The sequence below is a fragment of the Mytilus trossulus genome, chromosome 6 (assembly GCF_036588685.1).
Source record: "Mytilus trossulus isolate FHL-02 chromosome 6, PNRI_Mtr1.1.1.hap1, whole genome shotgun sequence".
Lineage (NCBI taxonomy): Eukaryota > Metazoa > Mollusca > Bivalvia > Mytilida > Mytilidae > Mytilus > Mytilus trossulus.
Window position 1 is genome coordinate 61,157,573 of NC_086378.1, and position 22,336 is coordinate 61,179,908.

Sequence of the window (22,336 nt, forward strand, 5' to 3'; positions counted from 1 at the left end):
GAACATCTACAACTATGCAATCAACAGCTATGACCAAGCCAGGGGTTTCAACTGCTGGACCAGGTAAGTTTAATGATTGGTCAGGAACATCTACAACAACTATGAAATCAACAGCTATGACCAAGCCAGGGGTTTCAACTGCTGGACCAGGTAAGTTTAATGATTGGTCAGGAACATCTACAACAACTATGAAATCAACAGCTATGACCAAGCCAGGGGTTTCAACTGCTGGACCAGGTAAGTTTAATGTTTGGTCAGGAAAATATACAACAACTATGAAATTAACAGCTATGACCAAGCCAGGGGTTTCATCTGCTGGACAAGGTAAGTTTGATGTTTGGTCAGGAACATCTACAACAACTATGAAATTAACAGCTATGACCAAGCCAGGGGTTTCATCTGCTGGACCAGGTAAGTTTACTGTTTGGTGAGGAACATCTACAACTATGCAATCAACAGCTATGACCAAGCCAGGGGTTTCAACTGCTGGACCAGGTAAGTTTAATGATTGGTCAGGAACATCTACACCAACTATGAAATCAACAGCTATGACCAAGCCAGGGGTTTCAACTGCTGTACCAGGTAAGTTTAATGTTTGGTAAGGAACATCTACACCAACTATGAAATCAACAGCTATGACCAAGCCAGGGGTTTCAATTGCTGTACCAGGTAAGTTTAATGTTTGGTCAGGAACATATACAACTATGAAATTAACAGCTATGACCAAGCCAGGGGTTTCAACTGCTGTACCAGGTAAGTTTAATGTTTGGTGAGGAACATCTACAACAACTATGAAATCAACAGCTATGACCAAGCCAGGGGTTTCAACTGCTGTACCAGGTAAGTTTAATGTTTGGTGAGGAACATCTACAACAACTATGAAATCAACAGCTATGACCACGCCAGGGGTTTCAACTGCTGTACCAGGTAAGTTTAATGTTTGGTGAGGAACATCTACAACAACTATGAAATCAACAGCTATGACCAAGCCAGGGGTTTCAATTGCTGTACCAGGTAAGTTTAATGTTTGGTGAGGAACATCTACAACAACTATGAAATCAACAGCTATGACCAAGCCAGGGGTTTCAACTGCTGGACCAGGTAAGTTTAATGTTTGGTCAGGAAAATATACAACAACTATGAAATTAACAGCTATGACCAAGTCAGGGGTTTCAACTGCTGGACAAGGTAAGTTTGATGTTTGGTCAGGAACAACTACAACAACTATGAAATTAACAGCTATGACCAAGCCAGGGGTTTCATCTGCTGGACCAGGTAAATTTACTGTTTGGTGAGGAACATCTACAACTATGCAATCAACAGCTATGACCAAGCCAGGGGTTTCAATTGCTGTACCAGGTAAGTTTAATGTTTGGTGAGGAACATCTACAACAACTATGAAATCAACAGCTATGACCAAGCCAGGGGTTTCATCTGCTGGACCAGGTAAGTTTAATGTGTGGTCAGGAAAATATACAACAACTATGAAATTAACAGCTATGACCAAGCCAGGGGTTTCAACTGCTGGACAAGGTAAGTTTGATGTTTGGTCAGGAACATCTACAACAACTATGAAATTAACAGCTATGACCAAGCCAGGGGTTTCATCTGCTGGACCAGGTAAGTTTACTGTTTGGTGAGGAACATCTACAACTATGCAATCAACAGCTATGACCAAGCCAGGGGTTTCAACTGCTGGACCAGGTAAGTTTAATGTTTGGTCAGGAAAATATACAACAACTATGAAATTAACAGCTATGACCAAGCCAGGGGTTTCAACTGCTGGACAAGGTAAGTTTGATGTTTGTTCAGGAACATCTACAACAACTATGAAATTAACAGCTATGACCAAGCCAGGGGTTTCATCTGCTGGACCAGGTAAGTTTAATGTTTGGTGAGGAACATCTACAACAACTATGAAATCAACAGCTATGACCAAGCCAGGGGTTTCAACTGCTGGACCAGGTAAGTTTGATGTTTGGTCAGGAACATCTACAACAACTATGAAATTAACAGCTATGACCAAGCCAGGGGTTTCAACTGCTGTACCAGGTAAGTTTAATGTTTGGTGAGGAACATCTACAACTATGAAATCAACAGCTATGACCAAGCCAGGGGTTTCAATTGCTGTACCAGGTAAGTTTAATGTTTGGTGAGGAACATCTACAACAACTATGAAATCAACAGCTATGACCAAGCCAGGGGTTTCAACTGCTGGACCAGGTAAGTTTAATGTTTGGTCAGGAACATCTACAACAACTATGAAATCAACAGCTATGACCAAGCCAGGGGTTTCAATTGCTGTACCAGGTAAGTTTAATGTTTGGTGAGGAACATCTACAACAACTATGAAATCAACAGCTATGACCAAGCCAGGGGTTTCAACTGCTGTACCAGGTAAGTTTAATGTTTGGTGAGGAACATCTACAACAACTATGAAATCAACAGCTATGACCAAGCCAGGGGTTTCAATTGCTGTACCAGGTAAGTTTAATGTTTGGTGAGGAACATCTACAACAACTATGAAATCAACAGCTATGACCAAGCCAGGGGTTTCAACTGCTGGACCAGGTAAGTTTAATGTTTGGTCAGGAAAATATACAACAACTATGAAATTAACAGCTATGACCAAGTCAGGGGTTTCAACTGCTGGACAAGGTAAGTTTGATGTTTGGTCAGGAACATCTACAACAACTATGAAATTAACAGCTATGACCAAGCCAGGGGTTTCATCTGCTGGACCAGGTAAGTTTACTGTTTGGTGAGGAACATCTACAACTATGCAATCAACAGCTATGACCAAGCCAGGGATTTCAATTGCTGTACCAGGTAAGTTTAATGTTTGGTGAGGAACATCTACAACAACTATGAAATCAACAGCTATGACCAAGCCAGGGGTTTCATCTGCTGGACCAGGTAAGTTTAATGTGTGGTCAGGAAAATATACAACAACTATGAAATTAACAGCTATGACCAAGCCAGGGGTTTCAACTGCTGGACAAGGTAAGTTTGATGTTTGGTGAGGAACATCTACAACAACTATGAAATCAACAGCTATGACCAAGCCAGGGGTTTCATCTGCTGGACCAGGTAAGTTTAATGTGTGGTCAGGAAAATATACAACAACTATGAAATTAACAGCTATGACCAAGCCAGGGGTTTCAACTGCTGGACAAGGTAAGTTTGATGTTTGGTCAGGAACATCTACAACAACTATGAAATTAACAGCTATGACCAAGCCAGGGGTTTCATCTGCTGGACCAGGTAAGTTTACTGTTTGGTGAGGAACATCTACAACTATGCAATCAACAGCTATGACCAAGCCAGGGGTTTCAACTGCTGGACCAGGTAAGTTTAATGTTTGGTCAGGAAAATATACAACAACTATGAAATTAACAGCTATGACCAAGCCAGGGGTTTCAACTGCTGGACAAGGTAAGTTTGATGTTTGGTCAGGAACATCTACAACAACTATGAAATTAACAGCTATGACCAAGCCAGGGGTTTCATCTGCTGGACCAGGTAAGTTTAATGTTTGGTGAGGAACATCTACAACAACTATGAAATCAACAGCTATGACCAAGCCAGGGGTTTCAACTGCTGGACCAGGTAAGTTTGATGTTTGGTCAGGAACATCTACAACAACTATGAAATTAACAGCTATGACCAAGCCAGGGGTTTCAACTGCTGTACCAGGTAAGTTTAATGTTTGGTGAGGAACATCTACAACTATGAAATCAACAGCTATGACCAAGCCAGGGGTTTCATCTGCTGGACCAGGTAAGTTTACTGTTTGGTGAGGAACATCTACAACTATGAAATCAACAGCTATGACCAAGCCAGGGGTTTCAACTGCTGGACCAGGTAAGTTTGATGTTTGGTCAGGAACATCTACAACAACTATGAAATTAACAGCTACAACCAAGCCAGGGGTTTCATCTGCTGAACCAGGTAAGTTTACTGTTTGGTGAGGAACATCTACAACTATGCAATCAACAGCTATGACCAAGCAAGGGGTTTCAACTGCTGGACCAGGTAAGTTTACTGTTTGGTGAGGAACATCTACAACTATGCAATCAACAGCTATTACCAAGCCAGGGGTTTCAACTGCTGTACCAGGTAAGTTTAATGTTTGGTCAGGAACACATTCAATACTGCCTCCTTATTACTGTATACTATATAATTTTCATGGGTGGAACATTTTGGGATTTTCATTGAATAAGGTGTATGGAAAATTTTGGCGGTTATTATCTTGATGAATTCAACTTTTATCAATACATTTGCATTAACTGATTTAAATTGGTGGAATTCATTTTGGAAATTTTGTTCTATCCACGAATTTAAGTGAAAATGTACACCCAGCTGAAATAACCCACTATAAGCTATTAGGACAGAAATGTTCAAATTCTTGTTATCAATCTTGCCGTCATATCCTATTCAAGCAATTAAAAACATATAAAGCTTTAGTCCAAAAACTTTTTTTACTAATTTTAAGGTCAAATTGGACTGGTAGTAATATATGGGTTATTCAATCCAAAGTTATCAGGCCTATAATTTTATTCACAATAAAGTAGTTTCATATTTAGCAGTAATGAGTAATTTTTGCACTTAATTAGCACTTTGTAAGCATAACTCCTTAACAGCTTTGTAAGCATAACTCCTAAACAGCTTTGTAAGCATAACTTCTAAACAGCATTGTAAGCATAACTCCTAAACAGCTTTGTAAGCATATAACTCCTTAACAGCTTTGTAAGCATAACTCCTAAACAGCTTTGTAAGCATAACTCCTTAACAGCTTTGTAAGCATTACTCCTTAACATATTTTTAAGCATTTAACCCTTAGCAGCTGTTCAGTTATTGAAGAAATATTGCACATGTGTAGAATACAACCTGAAGATGTAGTTTTAATATTCCTAGTCCTAGATATTAAAGGGGAGATAATCAAATTTACTTCTTTAATTGGGAATCACTAAACTTACTTGTATTAGATTAGGAAATGTGGTATGATGCTACTGATACAACTATCTCCCAGTTTACAAAGAACTTGTTGGTAACTATAGGTCAAGGCAGGGCCTTCAATCATAATTCAGTATTGCAATATGTGATTAAAGTCTCTGATAAACAACTTTTGGCGAACAGCTGAAAATAATCCACGTTCACTTGTTTTTTTGTCCATCTGATGAATTGAGCCTTTTTCAAGTGATTTTTATAGTTCTTTTTTATGTTGTATTGTTATACCACTGTCTAGGTTAGGGGAAGTTGGGATCCTGCTAACATGTCTAACCCCGTCACATTATGTATGTATGTGCCTGTCTCAATTCAGGAGCCTGTTATTCAGTTGTTGCTGTTTGTGGATGTGTTACTGATTTGTTTTTCGTTCATCTTTTGTACATAAATGTAAAATGAAGCTGTTAGTAAGTATCTCGCTTGAATTGTTTTACATTGTCTTATAGGGGCCTTTTATAGTTGACTATGCAGTATGGGCTTTGCTCATTGTTGAAAGCCATAAGGTGACCTATAGTTAATAATTTCTGGGTCCTGTTGGTCTCTTGTTGAGAATTGTCTCATTGGCAATCATACCACATCTTCTTTTTTATAAACAAACTGTTGTAGAATACAACCTGAGGAAGTGCATAAATGTGTAATCTCTGTTCAGTTTACAGGATTTAATAAAATTTACAGTGTACCATTTTTTCATAAAATTCTACTATATAAAATTTGATTGTTGCTCAAGTTTATAATATAAAGCAATGTAAAAGTTTTCAACATAGGGTTTCCACACAAAAGAATCCAAATATGAGTAGATATTTTACAAAGGAATAGATTCAATAAGACCCTTTTATGGTCTGAGACCACAATTATTTCGTAGCGCATTTCTTTTAGAACATAAATGAAAATTTAAAAACTCACCTGCGCTTTCTCAATGAAATTTTTACAGTGTGTACTTTTAGGACAAATTATTTCAAAATTATAGAAAACTTCATTGGCTCTAACTGGACAATTTTATGTTTAGGGCGTCTTGAAATCTTTTGACAGCTTCTGTAGTGCAAATTTTTAACCTTTTTCAGCTGGACCAAATCACTACTTTCCTTAAAAATTCCTAACCCAAATTTTTTTACAGTGCAATTTGAGGCATTAAACATGGAGAAATAAATTTGGAAGGGGTATAAAAATTAATGGCAAGTAACCCACTGTCAACACTAGGGACTATATTCGTGAACAACGAAAAATCAAGGGACGACAAATGTGGTCTTGGACCTTATGGTATTTATTTACCTAAAATTTCATATAAGAATGTATTGACCAACATTACAATGAATCATAACTGATATGTCTAGATTAGATATAACCTATTTCACTCAAAACAATAAACCTGATGTTCTGGGCCAAATATGACACTTAACAAACTTAATCATTTTAGAAGTACCATGTAGATTGGAATGGTGTGAAGACCTGTTTGATCAAGCAAAAGAATTTGAGAAGAAAAGCCCCACAATGATTCAAGCTGCCAAACGTTTTTCTGAAGCCCCACATTGTATCACTGTTAGAACAAGAGTGAAGTGTCTACAAGCGCAGCATGATCAGTGCAAACAGCATTTTAATTACAAAACTCAAGTTGTTGGTCTGTCTCAGATCATGGATGCATTAGGATGTTCAAACAGTACATCTGCTGCTGTGTTTGATGCTACAACAATGGGTATGTCATATGAATTGTCTACAGGATTAGTTATGATAAAAGCCATTATTTGGCCCCTGAACTTGAAGATGTAGTAAAATTAGAAAAAATCCTCTCTGTCAAAACAAGTCAACTCTGATTTCTTGTAAAATTCCCATCATACTGATTATACCTTAAAATAATACATGCAGGTCATGTGAATCATATGCAAGCTTTTTGTTAAATCTCAAAATCAAATCTTTGCTAAATGTCATTATCATATTACAATCTTGCTTGCCCTACTCCTTTTATCACCTGCTGCTGTTTACAACTTGGCATATGCTTATGCTGATGGTGTCCCTTAGAAGCTTCTACCTAGTTACACATAAAGGAACAGATTACAGGAATAGCCAAGCAATTTGACACTTTAATTTGTTCATTACAATATATTTAGACTCTTACTTTCAAACCCCACATCTTTAAAAAATAGAAGTTGTTGTGACTGAAAACTTGTTTTTATCTTCCTAGTCGCCCAAGAGTGTATAATGGATCAGATGGGTAAGGGTTACAGAGGAACTATTAGTGTAACCAACACAGGTCGTACATGCCAGGCTTGGTCATCACTAGTCCCTCATAAGCATAGCTATAGCGATCAACTATTGGATCAGAAGAACTATTGTCGTAACGCAGATGATGAGCCATATGGTCCCTGGTGCTATACAACTGATGTAAACCAAAGATGGGAGTATTGTGATATACCGTATTGTGGTATGTAGCAAATTGAATATTTATTTGACCTGAAGTTGGATATAAATACAATTAAAAAATGTTCAATTATTTACCTTTGGAAAGTTACTTTCTTGAAAATATTATGAAGTTTATGGTAAATCGAGATCAGAAACCATGATGACATAAATACTGAAAAAGAATGGTAAAAAAAAGGTAATTTTGGATGGAGTAAATCATTGGACCATTGTTAGCACAAGAAGTCTTTAAAATATATAGCTGCATTTTATATTATCTCTTCTTTGTTTTTAGCTGGAGCAGTTACACCGGCCATCACCATCACTTCTACTTCTACAACAACTACAGGTTAGTTTTTATAGACTTTGACCCATTGTTTGAGTTTTTCCTCACCAAATCAAAAGGCCCAAGTGGGCTATTCTCATCAATTGGTATCAATCCTGGCTTCATCAAGTAATTAAGGTTTCAAGCAAAAAATTGTCAGAACCACATTGTTTAATTTGAACGTGTGGACAGGTGTGAGTTTAAATTATACATTTCAAATCCTTTAAAACTGCTAAGGTTGAAATACTGAATGGATGATTGGCTATCTTGAAAAACATAATATAAAGAGACACTTTAAAAGGAAAATATTATTAGTACGGCAAGTTTTAGAAATTTGTCAATGTTTCTGACATTGTCAAATTCCTATTAGAGGTATTGACCTCAAATGACTATTTTTTACATTTTATTTGCATTTTATACCACACATCAAGGTGAATGACACAGGCTCTCTAAAGGTTATATAGTTATCATTGCCACCCTCAAAACCAAGTTTTCCTAGCTGTCTGTACATTTGTTAGCTGCCCATTGTTGAATCCTATATTGGTTACAGTTTTGGTTTATTGGTTAAATTACCATACCATTGTGGTCACATAAACATAAAAATAAGAACCATATATAATGATGGAACTTAAAAAAATATATATTTTCAAAATTAAGGTTTTAACCCAGATTTGGCAGTTCACTATAAAATATGACAACCCCAGTACAGCAAGGTGTCTTATGGACATTTTTCTTTTTCTTTTAGTTGTGACAACTGCGGCTAAGACATGGAGTAAAAATTGTGGGTTATTTTGGGAAGATTCACCTATCCCTGATGTTTGTTATCATTTTGATAATCGGTTATCAAGCTGGATGGAAGCAAGAACTAAATGTCAAATGATGGGTGGAAAGCTAGTTAGTATAACATCAACTCATGAACAGCTTTACCTTGCTGGTAAGTTTTACTTATAATCTTTTTTGTCAAAAATAATTCATAGCAAATTCATTACAATATGGTGTTTATTAATTGCATAGTGCAAAACCATATGAAGCATGTTGACATCCTTTTCCTTCTCATAAAAAGAGTAGCTGGCATTTTTAGACTGGTTTGTTTTGGTTTCAAATTTCATCTAGATAAGCTAAACCATTAAAAAGGAAGAAGATAAACAAGCACAAGAGAGAATTCAAACTTGTCAGTCCTATACTGGTAGACTGTCATATTATCGATGTCTTATTTATATTATTTTATTATTCAAAAAAAATATTAATACATATTTTCTTATATTACATTTTGATAGGACGATTGCAGAATAGAAATTTCGGGTCAATGTGGATAGGTGCCAATTGTCGGGGAACAGATGAAGGCTGGAGATGGTCTGATGGTTCACCATTCTCCTTTCTGCACTGGATGCAAGGTTTGCTCATACTTTTTGTTAGCTCACCTGGTCCAAAGAGCCAAGTGAGCTTTTCTTCATTACTTGGTGTGCATCCTCTTGTCATATTCTGTTATCTGAAAAAAAAGATCTTGCTTTCAAATTACTGGTCCAAATTAACATAAACTTGTCCACAACCATCATTTGGGTAACTACTTAAAATATGTCCATTAACCCCTCCTGCCAATATACATGGATGACACTTAATTTGTCAGGTCCTCCATGTCCTATGTGTTATTGTTTAGTAATGTTGTGATCTGATAAACTTTACCAACAAACTCAAAAGTTAATTATCTTGGGATCAATAATCATTTAATCAAATGGTATTTGTCAATAGTATGTTATAGATTCCATTCTCAATTTTATAATGGATATATAACAAAAAAGGACTTAATTTAGTATATATGAATGCATTGGTTTATTAATTTCAATAATAATTTATTTCATATGACTTTACCTTTTTTTTCTCCATTTTTACCTATTAGAAAACTGTAACAGGTTAAGGGGGTGATAAACAAAAACAGTTTTTTGTTATATTTGTTTTTGGATCCACATAGAGTGACTATTGTTGAAGATGTACAGAGACCTAGGTGTGCCACAGAGGCTCTTTACAGGCTCTAGTTTTTTAGCTCACCTGGCCTAAAAGGCCAAGTGAGCTTTTCCCATCACTTGGCGTCCGTCGTCGTTAACTTTTACAAAAATCTTCTCCTCTGAAACTACTGGGCCAAATTAAACCAAACTTGGCCACAATCATCATTGATGTATCTAGTTTAAACTTTGTGTTTTATTACCCGGCCAACCATCCAAGATGGCCACCATGGCTAAAAATAGAACATAGGGTAAAATGCAGTTTTTGGCTTATAACTCAAAAACCAAAGCATTTAGAGCAAATCTGACATGAGGTCAAATTGTTTATCAGGTCAAGATCTATCTGCCCTGAAATTTTCAGATGCTGCCCCTAAATTGGTAATTTTAAGGAAATTTTACTGATTTTGGTTATTATTTTTGAATATTATTATAGATGGAGAAAAACTGTAAACAGCAATAATGTTCAGCAAAGTAAGATTTACAAATAAGTCAACATGACCAAAATGGTCAGTTGACCCCTTTAGGAGTTATTGCCCCTTATAGTCAATTTTTAACCATTTTTCGTAAATATCCATGATCTTTTACAAAAATCTTCTCCTCTGAAACTACCGGGCCAAATTATTCCAAACTTGGCCACAATCATCATTGATGTATCTAGTTAAAAGTTTGTGTTTTTTGACCGGCCAACCATCCAAGATGGCCGCCATGGCTAAAAATAGAACATAGGGGTAAAATGCAGTTTTTGGCTTATAACTCAAAAACCAAAGCATTTAGAGCAACTCTGACATTGGTCAAGGTCTATCTGCCCTGAAATTTTAAGATGAATGGGACAACTCGTTGTTAGGATGCTGCCCCTAAATTGGTAATTTTAAGGAAATTTTACTGTTTTTGGTTATTATCTTGAATATTATTATAGATAGAGATAAACTGTAAACAGCAATAATGTACAGCAATTTAAGACTCAAAAATAAGTCAAAATGACCAAAATGGTCAATTGACCCCCTAAGAAGTTTTTGTCCTTTATAATAAATTTTTAACAATTTTCATAAAATTTGTTAATTTTTACTAACATTTTCCACTGAAACTACAAGGACAAGTTCATTATAGATAGAGATAATTGTAAGCAGCAAGAATGTACAGTAAAGTAAGATGTACAAACACATCACAATCACCTAAACACAATTTTGTCATGAACTGTCTGCTTCCTTTGTTTAATTCACATATACCAAGGTGAACGACACAGGTTCTTTAGAGCCTCTAGTTTTAAGTGGTATTAAAATGACCCAATGTCTAATAATGATGTCAAAATAATGTGCTTCAATTTGAATTTTCCACCAAACAATGAAAACATTGCAGTTGTTGGAACAAAAAACTTCTAGTGCATGTGTCAATACAAAATATATTTTTATCACTTTAATGGCTTGAACAAATGAATTATTTTGATTTAAAAATTTAGTTTTTCAAGCAAGACTATATATTCCTTAGGCCTTACTGGAGTGAATCTAGAAGATTATGTCAACTTGCACAAAACTATCTAAGTTTGACTTATTTTGGGTGTAACTGATTTATCACAAAAGCTCCACATAAATCATTGTTTCACTTTCTCACATGTATATTACTCAACTTGAAATTACTGTGGATTCATTAGTTTTTGTGGGTAGCAGTTTTCGTTGATTGAGGAAAACTTGCATTTTCATGGATATCTTATTTCTATGCTTTGGCGAAGTTTGCTTATAATCTTATAGGAAATTTGTCATTCGTTGAACATTTAATTTCAGTGTTCGCCTTTACCCATGAAATCCATGAAGAATTGGTATCCAAGGAATAATCATGAATCCACAGTAATAAACTTTTAAATTAAATTGGGCCAAAATGATCACTTAACACACATACACCTTTTATACCAGATCTTGTAAAATAGAAGAAGAAAAAAGTTTTGATATTGCTATATTTAGTTAATTCTATCAACTTAAAAAATAGTATTGATTCCCTGTAGATCAGCCTGATGGTCTTGATAATGGTGAAGACTGTGTTTCTATGGATACTAAATTAGGACAATGGGAAGATAAGGCATGTGATGTCAAACAAGGATTTGTATGTAGAAAGACAGGTGAGTTAATGATATTGATAATTTTTAAAAAGTTGGATATAACATTTTTCCTCTCAAGAGTAAATGTAAGTCCTTGCACAGCAGTGGTTACATACCATTCACGGGAGATAAATCTTTGTAAGTCAACTGAATGTTTTTCAGCATTATAATAACATTGAGACTTTAGCTGTTGTTTTTTAGGCCTCAATTATGTCTATTTGTTCATTTGTCTGTTTGCTTGTCTGTCTGTTCATCCTGCTTCAGGTTAAAGTTCTGGTTAAATTTTTTGGTTGGTAGTTTTTGATGAAGTTGAAATCTAATCAACTTATAACTTAGTAAACATCTTGCCTATGATATGATCTTTCTAATTTTAATGCCAAATTAGTTTTTTTACCCCATTTTCACAGTTCCCTGATCATAGAAAATGATAGTGCTAATGGGGCATTCGTGTACTAGGGACACATTCTTGTTATGCCCCATTTATAGGCATTATGTTTTCTGGACTGTGGGTCCATTCCTCTGACTGTTTGTCCAGATTCAGGTTGAAGTTTTTGGTTGAGGTAGTTTTTTTTTATGAAGTTGAAGTCCAATCAACTTGAAACTTAGTACACATGGTCCTTGTGATATGATCTTTCTAATTCTAATGCCAAATCAGAGAACATTAAACATAGAAAATGATAGTGGGGATGGGGCATCCTTGTACTATGAACACATTTTTGTTTTATTTGATTTAAATGGCTCAGTATTTACCCAATAGGATTTGAAATAATTATTATATATCAATGGAAAGTAACCCAACTGCCTTTAATATTTGTAAGTTATAAGTAAATATTTAAATGCCTTGTATTGTATAAAATCTGACATAATTCCTTTTTCTTTATTTTAGTTGCTGGACCAACACTGCCACCAATTCCCCCAACATCACCTGTAATAGGAAAAGGTAATATATTGATTTGTTTTTACCTGTCCGGGAATATAGGGCCAATGGCTGCAATGTGAACTATTGCAATCTTCTACCTACAAGAATATGATTGCATGACCTAAATATTTTGATGATTCCTCGTGAGTTATTACCCCTGAGTAATGATTTTGTTTTGCCTTGTACACTTTTTTTTTGTGTTTTTCAACAAAAACCAATTTAAAAAGAAATGTAAGCAAATGCCTTTATATTTAAGGTCAAACCTATGGTTGTCCAGATGGATGGGTTAGTTATAGATCAAGTTGCTATTTGATTGTTAGAAAAAAAACTACATGGAATGTCGCCAGATCTCTTTGTAGGAAGAACGGCTCTGATTTAGCTTCCATTGCAGAAGAAGGAGAACAGGATTTTATAACGAGCCAAATCCCTAAAAGTAAGTGCGATAAAATAAAGCCTCAATTATTGACAGGGAGAAGGCCTATACTCATAATCAACACAAAACATTTCAGCTCTCTGGGACTTTTATAACCATTAGAGTTTTGTAATGAATAAGAAGTTGTGTTGCATACAAGGAAGGAAAACCTAGAGTGAAGGTCAAGGTCTACACTGCATTTGAACCGCCTTAAAAACAATTGCAAGTTGAGGCTGGATTTGTAGTGCATCAGTAAATTTCTGCCTTCCATTAGTATATTCGTAGGGTATGTTTACATAAAATAACCCATAACAATAGACCACTTTCGAGTTCATCCGTCACCGGAAAAAACTCGTCAATTATACGCGCCTTTATCACGGTCATTTGTGCGTTTAGGGGCGTCGTCACTTCCTTCCAATGTTGAGCGAGTGGTTGGAAAACTATAATTCTATATTGTACGAATTATTCGGCAAATTGAATTCTCAAAATTGACAATCAACACTGCTGTCATTAGGGAATTGTCAGTAAGTACCTACAGAGCAACCATTATTTCTAGTTTATCCTGCACAAAGACGATCACTAAGACGCTTGATGAACGTAAATAGTGCAGGGATACAGGCGAGCCCCTCTATCTGGTAAATGACATCATAAAGGCGTGCATAATTGACGAGTTTTTGCCGGTGACGGATGAACTCGAAAGTGGTCTATTGATTTGGGAACTCAAGAGGGACACTTTTTAAATTGTTTTGCATCTTTTTCTATGAGCCTTTAATACCAATACATCACACATAATCATAAAGCATGCATTATTTAAAACTTGACAGTTTATATTTCAGTGCTCTGTTTTACCTTGTAAATGCAAATAAAAGAGGATGTCAAATTAACCTGATACATGGTATTCTATGTGATATATTAACAGATTCAGCTAATCTTATGAGATTGTTAGAAAAATCTTGGATAGATTGCAAGGTTGTGTCTAAGGATCTTTAATACTTTATCTGAAAGGGATGAAAAATACCAAAGGAACATTTAAACTAGCTGAAAAGAAACTGACAATGCCATGACAACAACAAAAAAACCTGATCCAATAGCAAACATCAGTAAACAACACAACATGTAGCACACACACAGATTTTTTTTTTCGTGTGATGAAGTTAATGTTAGAGAATTACAAATGAATAGGCAGTTGATGACATTGGCTATACTCTATTTATTGATTTCTATTTTTAGCTCATTGTTACAACATGCATTCTAATGATACTCAGTGTGATAAATGGAGAGATCAAGGCGAATGTCAGAAGAACCCAGTATGGATGGCAAGGTCGTGTCATAAGAGCTGTAATTACTGTATACGGGATTGTAAAAATATCCATTATTCTGTGGAGTGTGACCACTGGGCTAGTGTTGGTGAATGTTACAAAAACCCATCTTATATGTTGAAGAATTGTCCATTGTCTTGTGGAATCTGTGATTCAGGTACTGTTGTATGCTTTTATCTAAATGACATGTATTTTGCCTGACTTAAGGTTCCACTAAAGTCAAAATATAGGACACTTCATAAACATCTAAACTTTGCCTGTATTTTTCCACCTATAAGGAATAAAGTCATAAACTATGAGAACATATGTTCATTTAAACATACTTAACATATACACCCTGTATAAATTGTAAATAAACTTGAAATTGTTATGTTGGGGCCAGACCGGTTCTTGGGGTAAACAATAAATTTCCAAAAAATCTGGAGGCCTGCAAGACGACTTAATTTGCTTAAAATTGGTATGAACGAAGACTATTACATGGAATGCAGGGCAAGCCCATGTTGATTTTTTATAAAATGTATTGATTTTCGAGTTTCAGTTAATTTTATGTATCTAAGTGAACGAATATTGAAGGAACAATACAGAAATTGGACAAATATGTCATTAAAACATATGTATGCGACAAATCAGCATCCGCTTGCCCTGCATTACATGTAACAGTATTCGTCCATACCAATTTTAAGCAAATTAAGTCGTCTTGCAGGCCTGTAGATTTTTTTGAAAATTTAGTGTTCACCCCAAGAACCAGTTTGGCCACAACATAACAATTTCAAGTTTATTTACAATTTACACAATGTGTATATATAAAGTATGTTTAAATGAACATATGTTCTCATAGTTTATGACTTTATTCATTATAGGTTGAAAAATACAGGCAGAGTTTAGATGTTTATGAAGTGTCCTATATTTTGACTTTAGTGGAACCTCAAGGGGGCTTGCGGGTCTAAATCATTTTTTTTGCCCCACCTACGATAGAAGAGGGGCATTATGTTTTCTGGTCTGTGCCTCCGTTGGTCCGTCTGTGCGTTCATGCATCCGTTCGCTTCAGGTTAAAGTTTTTGGTCAAGGTAGTTTTTAAAGAAGTTGAAGTCCAATCAACTTGAAACTTAGTACACATGTTTCCTATGATATGATCTTTCTAATTTTAATTCAAAATTAAAGTTTTGACCCCAATTTCACTGTCTACTGAACATAGAAAATGATAGAATGAGTGTGGCATCCGTGTACTATGGACACATTCTTGTTTACCCATTTTCACGGTCCATTGAATATGGAAAATGATAGTGCAAGTGGGGCATCCGTGTACTTTGGACACATTCTTGTTTTTATTTAATATAGGATTTCGCTATATTTTTCTATAAATGAACGTAATCTTATACTTAATAGAAAAGCAAAATAAAAAAATATGGTCAGCATTCATTTACGCTTTCAATCGCCTTCGAAAGAAGCATACGTTTTTTAGCTCACCTGGCCCAAAGGGCCAAGTGAGCTTATGCCATCACTTGGCGTCCGTCGTCTGTCGTCGTAAACTATTTCAAGAATCTTCTCCTCTGAAACTACTGGGCCAAATACTTCCAAACTTCAACTGAATGTTCCTTAGGGTATCTAGTTTATAAATTGTATCCGAGGTTTTGATTTATCAACAAACATGGTCGCCATTGCTAAAAATAGAACATAGGGGTCAAATGCAGTTTTTGGCTTAGAACTCAAAAATCAAAGCATTTAGAGCAAATCTGACAAGGGGTAATATTGTTTATCAGGTCAAGATCTATCTGCCCTGAAATTTTCAGATGAATCAGACAACCCGTTGTTGGGTTGCTGCCCCTGAATTGGTAATTTTAAGGAAATTTTGCTGTTTTTGGTTATTATCTTGAATATTATTATAGATAGAGATAAACTGTAAACAGCAATAATGTTCAGCAAAGTAAGATTTACAAATAGGTCAACATGACCAAAATGGTCAGTTGACCCCTTTAGGAGTTATTGCCCTTTATAGTCAATTTTTAACCATTTTTCGTAAATCTTAGTAATCTTTTACAAAAAAACTTCTCCTCTGAAACTACTGGGCCAAATACTTCCAAACTTTAACTGAATGTTCCTTAGGGTATCTAGTTTATAAATTGTATCCGAAGTTTTGATCTATCAACAAACATGATCGCCATTGCTAAAAATAGAACATGGGGGTCAAATGCAGTTTTTGGCTTATAACTCAAAAACCAAAGCATTTAGAGCAAATCTGACATGGGGTAAAATTGTTTATCAGGTCAAGATTTATCTGCCCTGAAATTTTCAGATGTATCAGACAACCTGTTGTTGGGTTACTGCCCCTGAATTGATAATCTTGAAGAAATTTTGCTGTTTTTGGTTATTATCCTGAATATTATTATAGATAGAGATAAACTGTAAAGTGAGCAATAATGTTCAGCAAAGTAAGATCTACAAATAAGTCTATCTGACCAAAGTTGTCAATTGACCCCTTAAGGAGTTATTGCCCTTTAAAGACTTTTTTCACAATTTGTTCATCATGTTGACTTACTTTAAAAAATCTTCTCCTTTGAAACTGCTGTATCAATTTCAGCCAAACTTAGGCTAAATGAGTTTCATAGTATATAGTATAAATTTTATATTTTATTTCCTTGTATGTCAAGAAACATAGCTTCTATGGCTAAAATAGAACATAGGAGAAAATGATTTTTTTTTTGCTTTTGAAGAAAATAGGTTGATCCAAAAACATTTAAATAAATTGAAAAGCCAAAATAATCATTGATGAGAGATTTAACCAAAAGAATTAAGGTGAGCAATTCAGGTTCTTGAGAGCCTCTTGTTTGTAAAGGTACCTATTTCTGTTGTTGAACTAATAGGAGAAATAGAGGTACTATCGAAAGAAAAAAAAGAACTTAATTACAGAAATCGCTTTAATTTTACAACAGTATAGTTTTAAGTACAGCTTATTTGAAAATTATAATAAAAAACATAGGTCACTGATGACTTAAAAAAGTTCTTTCAATATTAATGCAAAAAAAACAACAAATTTTAATCAAAGGGAGATAATTTGGAGCTTTAATGATATCTACATTTTAAAACTCATCTGGGGCCAACATGAATTGATTTTTTGAATGTTTTTTGCACCATATGATAAAGTAACAACTACGTTTATTATCACTGAACTAGTATATATTTGTTTAGAGGCCAGCTGAAGGACGCCTCAGGGTGCGGGAATTTCTCGCTACATTGAAGACCTGTTGTTGACCTTCTGCTGTTGTTTTTTTATTTGGTCGGGTTGTTGTCTCTTTGACACATTCCCCATTTCCATTCTCAGTTTTACTTAAGGTAATAGTAAAATATGAAGTGAAAAATAAATGTTTCATTTTTTTCTGAAATTTTTATACCCGCAAGCCTCCTTAATTTTCATTTGAAAAAAATATTCCTCACAGTGACAAAATCCATGTGTGCTGATGCATTTTAAATCTGCCATCAACCAACATTTCATCAGAATAAATAAGACTTTTTTTTTTAATACATGAATATGACATTATTTTGCAGTATTATTGATAATTTTAAGCTTGCCTGTCCAAAACTATAATTGTGATTTTTTGCTCGTGTGAGATGTTTGATCAGATTTTATTGATTTTTTTACCTTTTCTATCAAGTTTCTTTGGGGCAAATTAAACCAAATTTATCAGGAACAAAACCAGGCTAGACAATAAAAAGTTACTTCTGATTGTCGAGTTCTTTTAAAACTAATTAGCAATTTCTTTTTTGTTCTTGAAATGTAAAAAGGTAGAACAAATCTATGACTTTGAATTGAAGACCTGCTCTAAAAGAGCTGTTTCTTTGCTTATGTGCAAATTTGTTTACATCTGTGTGTGCTTTTTTGTGACGTGATTTGCTACACCATGTCTTCTCATTTCTGGTGTAGTGTTTTTAATGCAGAATATAAAGAAAATGGTAAAACAGGCTTTTAAAGTTGTTTTTTTCTAATTTAAGCCATCTATGGTGGATTATGGATTGGATTTAGTGACACTGGATTCCAGATGAATTTTAAGTGGTCAGATGATAGCATTGTCAAATATACAAAGTGGGCTAAAACTGAACCCAACAATTGGAATGGAGAGACAAGGGAGGATTGTGTTATTATGCTTCTGAAGGTGTGTATCTTTCTTTAAGTACCTGATCTAGTATTGATGAAACAAAGATCTAATCATAATGAAAAAGTACTACACAATTTATCTTGAAGAAGGGTATAAAATTATTAGACTTCTTGCCACTTAAATTGGACACTTGTTTTTTATTGAAAACTGTTAGACTTTAAGTTGTTATATAATCAGTTGTTGCATTGCTGTCACATTGATATTTACCACCCCAACCCATCATTCTGTTAAGGTGGCTCGGGCCTATTCCAAGATTTTATCAGAAGTGCGGGTTTTTTTGTTATTTTATTTTGTTATACGTTTATCTTACAGAATGGTAAATGGAATGATGTTCCTTGTGAAATGGCCAATGCAGGATTTATTTGTAAGAAGAGGAAGCAAGTTTTAAATGAAGTTACACAGTCACCACTAGCTATAGGTTGCGTCAATGTAAGTTTTTTTTAAAAATATGAATCACAATAATGGAATATCAGTACTATATCTAACGATTTGCGACCATTGATTGGGGATTTAAGTCCAGAATACAGGTTCACCAATGACTCAAATTGTTAACCACAGAATTAACAACAGACTTTTATCAAGTCAAAATTATTGGAGATACATGACCTACTGGATTATACATCTGGATTTTTATTTTGTGTCACCTCAATGAGATTGATTTTCTGGCTTGGGCATGTATAGCGAAAGTGAGAAAAGCAATCCAGTTGAGATGACCAATGATAATCAGTTTATCACTATTTAAACCTGTGACAACGTTGTTTTTTTCATTGGTAATGTTGCATTCTCATCGATAATTTTTCATATCACTCTAGATGCTATACTGAGAAAGGAAGTTGTCAAAGGAAAATTTTGGGCAATTGCAAAACTTATAGATTATCATTACCATTCCGGCTCAAGCGAGAAAACCAATGATAATCTGTTTATCGCTATCTTACCTTTGATGAGGATGTCAAGTTCATGTCAATTTCCTTAGCAACACCACATGCCTCCTTAGTTTCTAGTGATAATTTTCCATCTCAATCAGGTAGCATGATATGAAAAATTATCACAAAAAAAGAACAAAGGAAAAATGCACAAAATAGCAATAATTATCATTATTTTATTCTTAGTTTTATTTTGGAAGTAGTAGATGCATGTCCTGTTGTAGGTACAGTTCAAGAGAAAACTCATGAGATCATTCCTAAATATATCATAAATTTTGGTTTCCAGTCAGAAATACATAAACTCTTACCTTTTCCCCTTTGAACACCTACCTTGTCATGTAGGAATAAAAAAGATGCAGAATACATGTTAATGAGATTGCCAGCCAATGTAATGATAAAAGAAATCCATCTATTAAATCTTGTTTATTTACAGAATACCATTGGTTATGATGCTTACTGCTATGGAATCAATGATGAAACCACCGACTGGGCAACAGCAGAGAGTGTTTGTGCTCAAGTTCAATATGGGCATCTGGCAACTATAAACAATGTGTAAGTAAATCTGATTAACTTGCTAATTTATTATTGACTTCTTGAAGCAACAAGGATTAATTAAGTTACAGCTCTACTTTATTTATATGACATCAGGCATTAGTAGTCAAAATGTAAATAGCAATTATCAGCTGTGCTTATTTTGTATTTAAACACCAATCGACAGAGCTAAAAACAAGGTCGCAGTTGAATGGACCAAAATAAAATGGTGTATCGGATTCTGATTGTGAAAAGAAATGGACATTTGACAAAAATTAATGCATACAACCTACTGGTTATGATAAAAATTAACTTGTGACCAAATAAATGGCATAGTAACTGCTCAAGATCCAATTGGACATCACACAAAATTAAATGAGACAAGTTAGTGAAGTAACTGTTCATGATCAAAATGAAGATGTGAATTAATAAATGCTGCATTATCTTAAGTTATGATCAAAATGGACCAAAATTAAATGACAATGCTCTTGATCAAAATGAATATCAGACAAAAAGTAATGGCAACCGAGAAACTTTTCATGATCTAAATGAAGGTATGACAAAAATAAATGGGATACATTACGTAACTCTTCATGACCTAATTGACCTCTCACAAAAATAAATGATGTATTAATAACAGGTTTTGATCTAAATAGACTTTAATAGAATATTTCTTTGTTTTTAAAGTTTTATTTATTGATTATTGTTGATCATCTCAGCAATTTTATTTTTCTAGCTTGAGCCAGTACGCTTAAAGTGAAGCAATCGAGTTGAGGTGACCAATAATAATCTGTTTATCGTTATTTTACCTATGAAGACATGTCAATTTCATTAGCAACGCCACATGCCTGCTTAGTTTCTAGCAACTATTTTCCATCTCAAGCGAGAGGTATGATATGAAAATTATCACAAAAAAAGATCAAAGGAAAAATGTACTAAATAGCAATAATTATCACTAAATGATTTTTTCCACTAATGTTCTAACCATAAGTTTTATTCATTGATTTAGGTACACCCAGTTGTTTTTAGCCAGTCAGATAGCTGGTAAATCTGGACACTATTGGGTTGGTCTTACCCAGGATGTGAACTCGGGTGCCATGGTGTCTTGGACTAGTGGTCTTCCAGTATCATATACAGCTTGGTCCAGGAGTCATACAGGTAGTCTTTATTGTTTGTCTGTATCAAAAAAGGTTTATTTGTTTGTTTGTATTGAAGGTTGTGTTCCTTGTTTGTCTGCATTGAATGTGGTATTACGTGTGTGCCTGCATTGAATGTGGTATTTTTTGTGTGTCTGCATTCAATGTAGTAGAATTCATTTGATAGACATAAATGCTGTTAACAGTAACAAATGTTAAAATACAGTAATTGTATTCCTATTACACTAAAATGCTTTGTAATAAATTGTTTTAAATGTTTTCAACCATAGAATTGACTGGAGATGTAACGTTGTCTTATTAATAAGTATTTAAGGTGGCTCTGGCCTATTCAAAGTTTTTATCAGAAGTGCCGTTTTTATGCCCCACCTACGATAGTAGAGGGGCATTATGTTTTCTGGTCTGTGCGTCCATTCATCTGTCTGTCCGTCCGTCTGTCCCGCTTCAGGTTAAAGTTTTGGGTCAAGGTAGATTTTGATGAATTGAAGTCCAATCGACTTCAAACTTGGTACACATGTTCCCTATGATATGATCTTTCTAATTTAAATGCCAAATGAGAGTTTTTACCCCAATGTCACGGTCCAGTGAACATGGAAAATGATAGTGCGAGTGGGGCATTCGTGTACTGGGGACACATTCTTGTTTTGGTTATTTTATTCTTTAAACAAAATGAATCAAATTGTTAAAAAAAAAAATAGGGGGTCACGAACCATTTAAGCTCAATATTTTACTTTTAAACAGGTATGTAAAAGGGACCATTTTTCAATGAAATGATAGGGAAAATAGAGGTGTTGACAAAGTTTTATTGGAATATCAAAAAAGTGTTGTACAATTGGTCCAAAAATGTAATATGGAAAGCTGAAATATAGCTTCAAAGAATGAGCCAATAAAATACATAGGCGGGAAAATGGTGAAAATGGGTGAAATGTCATTTTGACCCTTTAACAAATACGGATAATAACGAAAATATTCTATTAGTCACATAACAACAATGATTTAACGTTTCTAATCAATCAAAATATTTAGAAAAATTATGTCAAATTTACGACAAATACTTTTGTAATTCATGCATGAAATTATGCGCAGTCGAATAGTCCTGAGCCACCTTAATGTCA

At 34.7% G+C, this 22,336-nt stretch overlaps 1 protein-coding gene across 1 annotated transcript in view; it reads left to right on the forward strand.

Moving 5' to 3' along the window:
- The window catches only part of LOC134722873 (macrophage mannose receptor 1-like), a 99,480-nt gene that overhangs the window by 33,159 nt on the left and 43,985 nt on the right, over positions 1-22,336 (forward strand). The window contains exons 14-26 of the mRNA XM_063586504.1: positions 6,422-6,697; positions 7,184-7,423; positions 7,694-7,747; positions 8,469-8,657; positions 9,001-9,117; positions 11,720-11,833; positions 12,699-12,752; positions 12,988-13,164; positions 14,374-14,619; positions 18,450-18,610; positions 18,926-19,042; positions 19,970-20,088; positions 21,077-21,225. Of these exons, the coding sequence (XP_063442574.1) occupies positions 6,422-6,697; positions 7,184-7,423; positions 7,694-7,747; positions 8,469-8,657; positions 9,001-9,117; positions 11,720-11,833; positions 12,699-12,752; positions 12,988-13,164; positions 14,374-14,619; positions 18,450-18,610; positions 18,926-19,042; positions 19,970-20,088; positions 21,077-21,225 (2,013 nt within the window). The remainder of the gene's footprint in view (positions 1-6,421; positions 6,698-7,183; positions 7,424-7,693; positions 7,748-8,468; positions 8,658-9,000; positions 9,118-11,719; positions 11,834-12,698; positions 12,753-12,987; positions 13,165-14,373; positions 14,620-18,449; positions 18,611-18,925; positions 19,043-19,969; positions 20,089-21,076; positions 21,226-22,336) is intronic.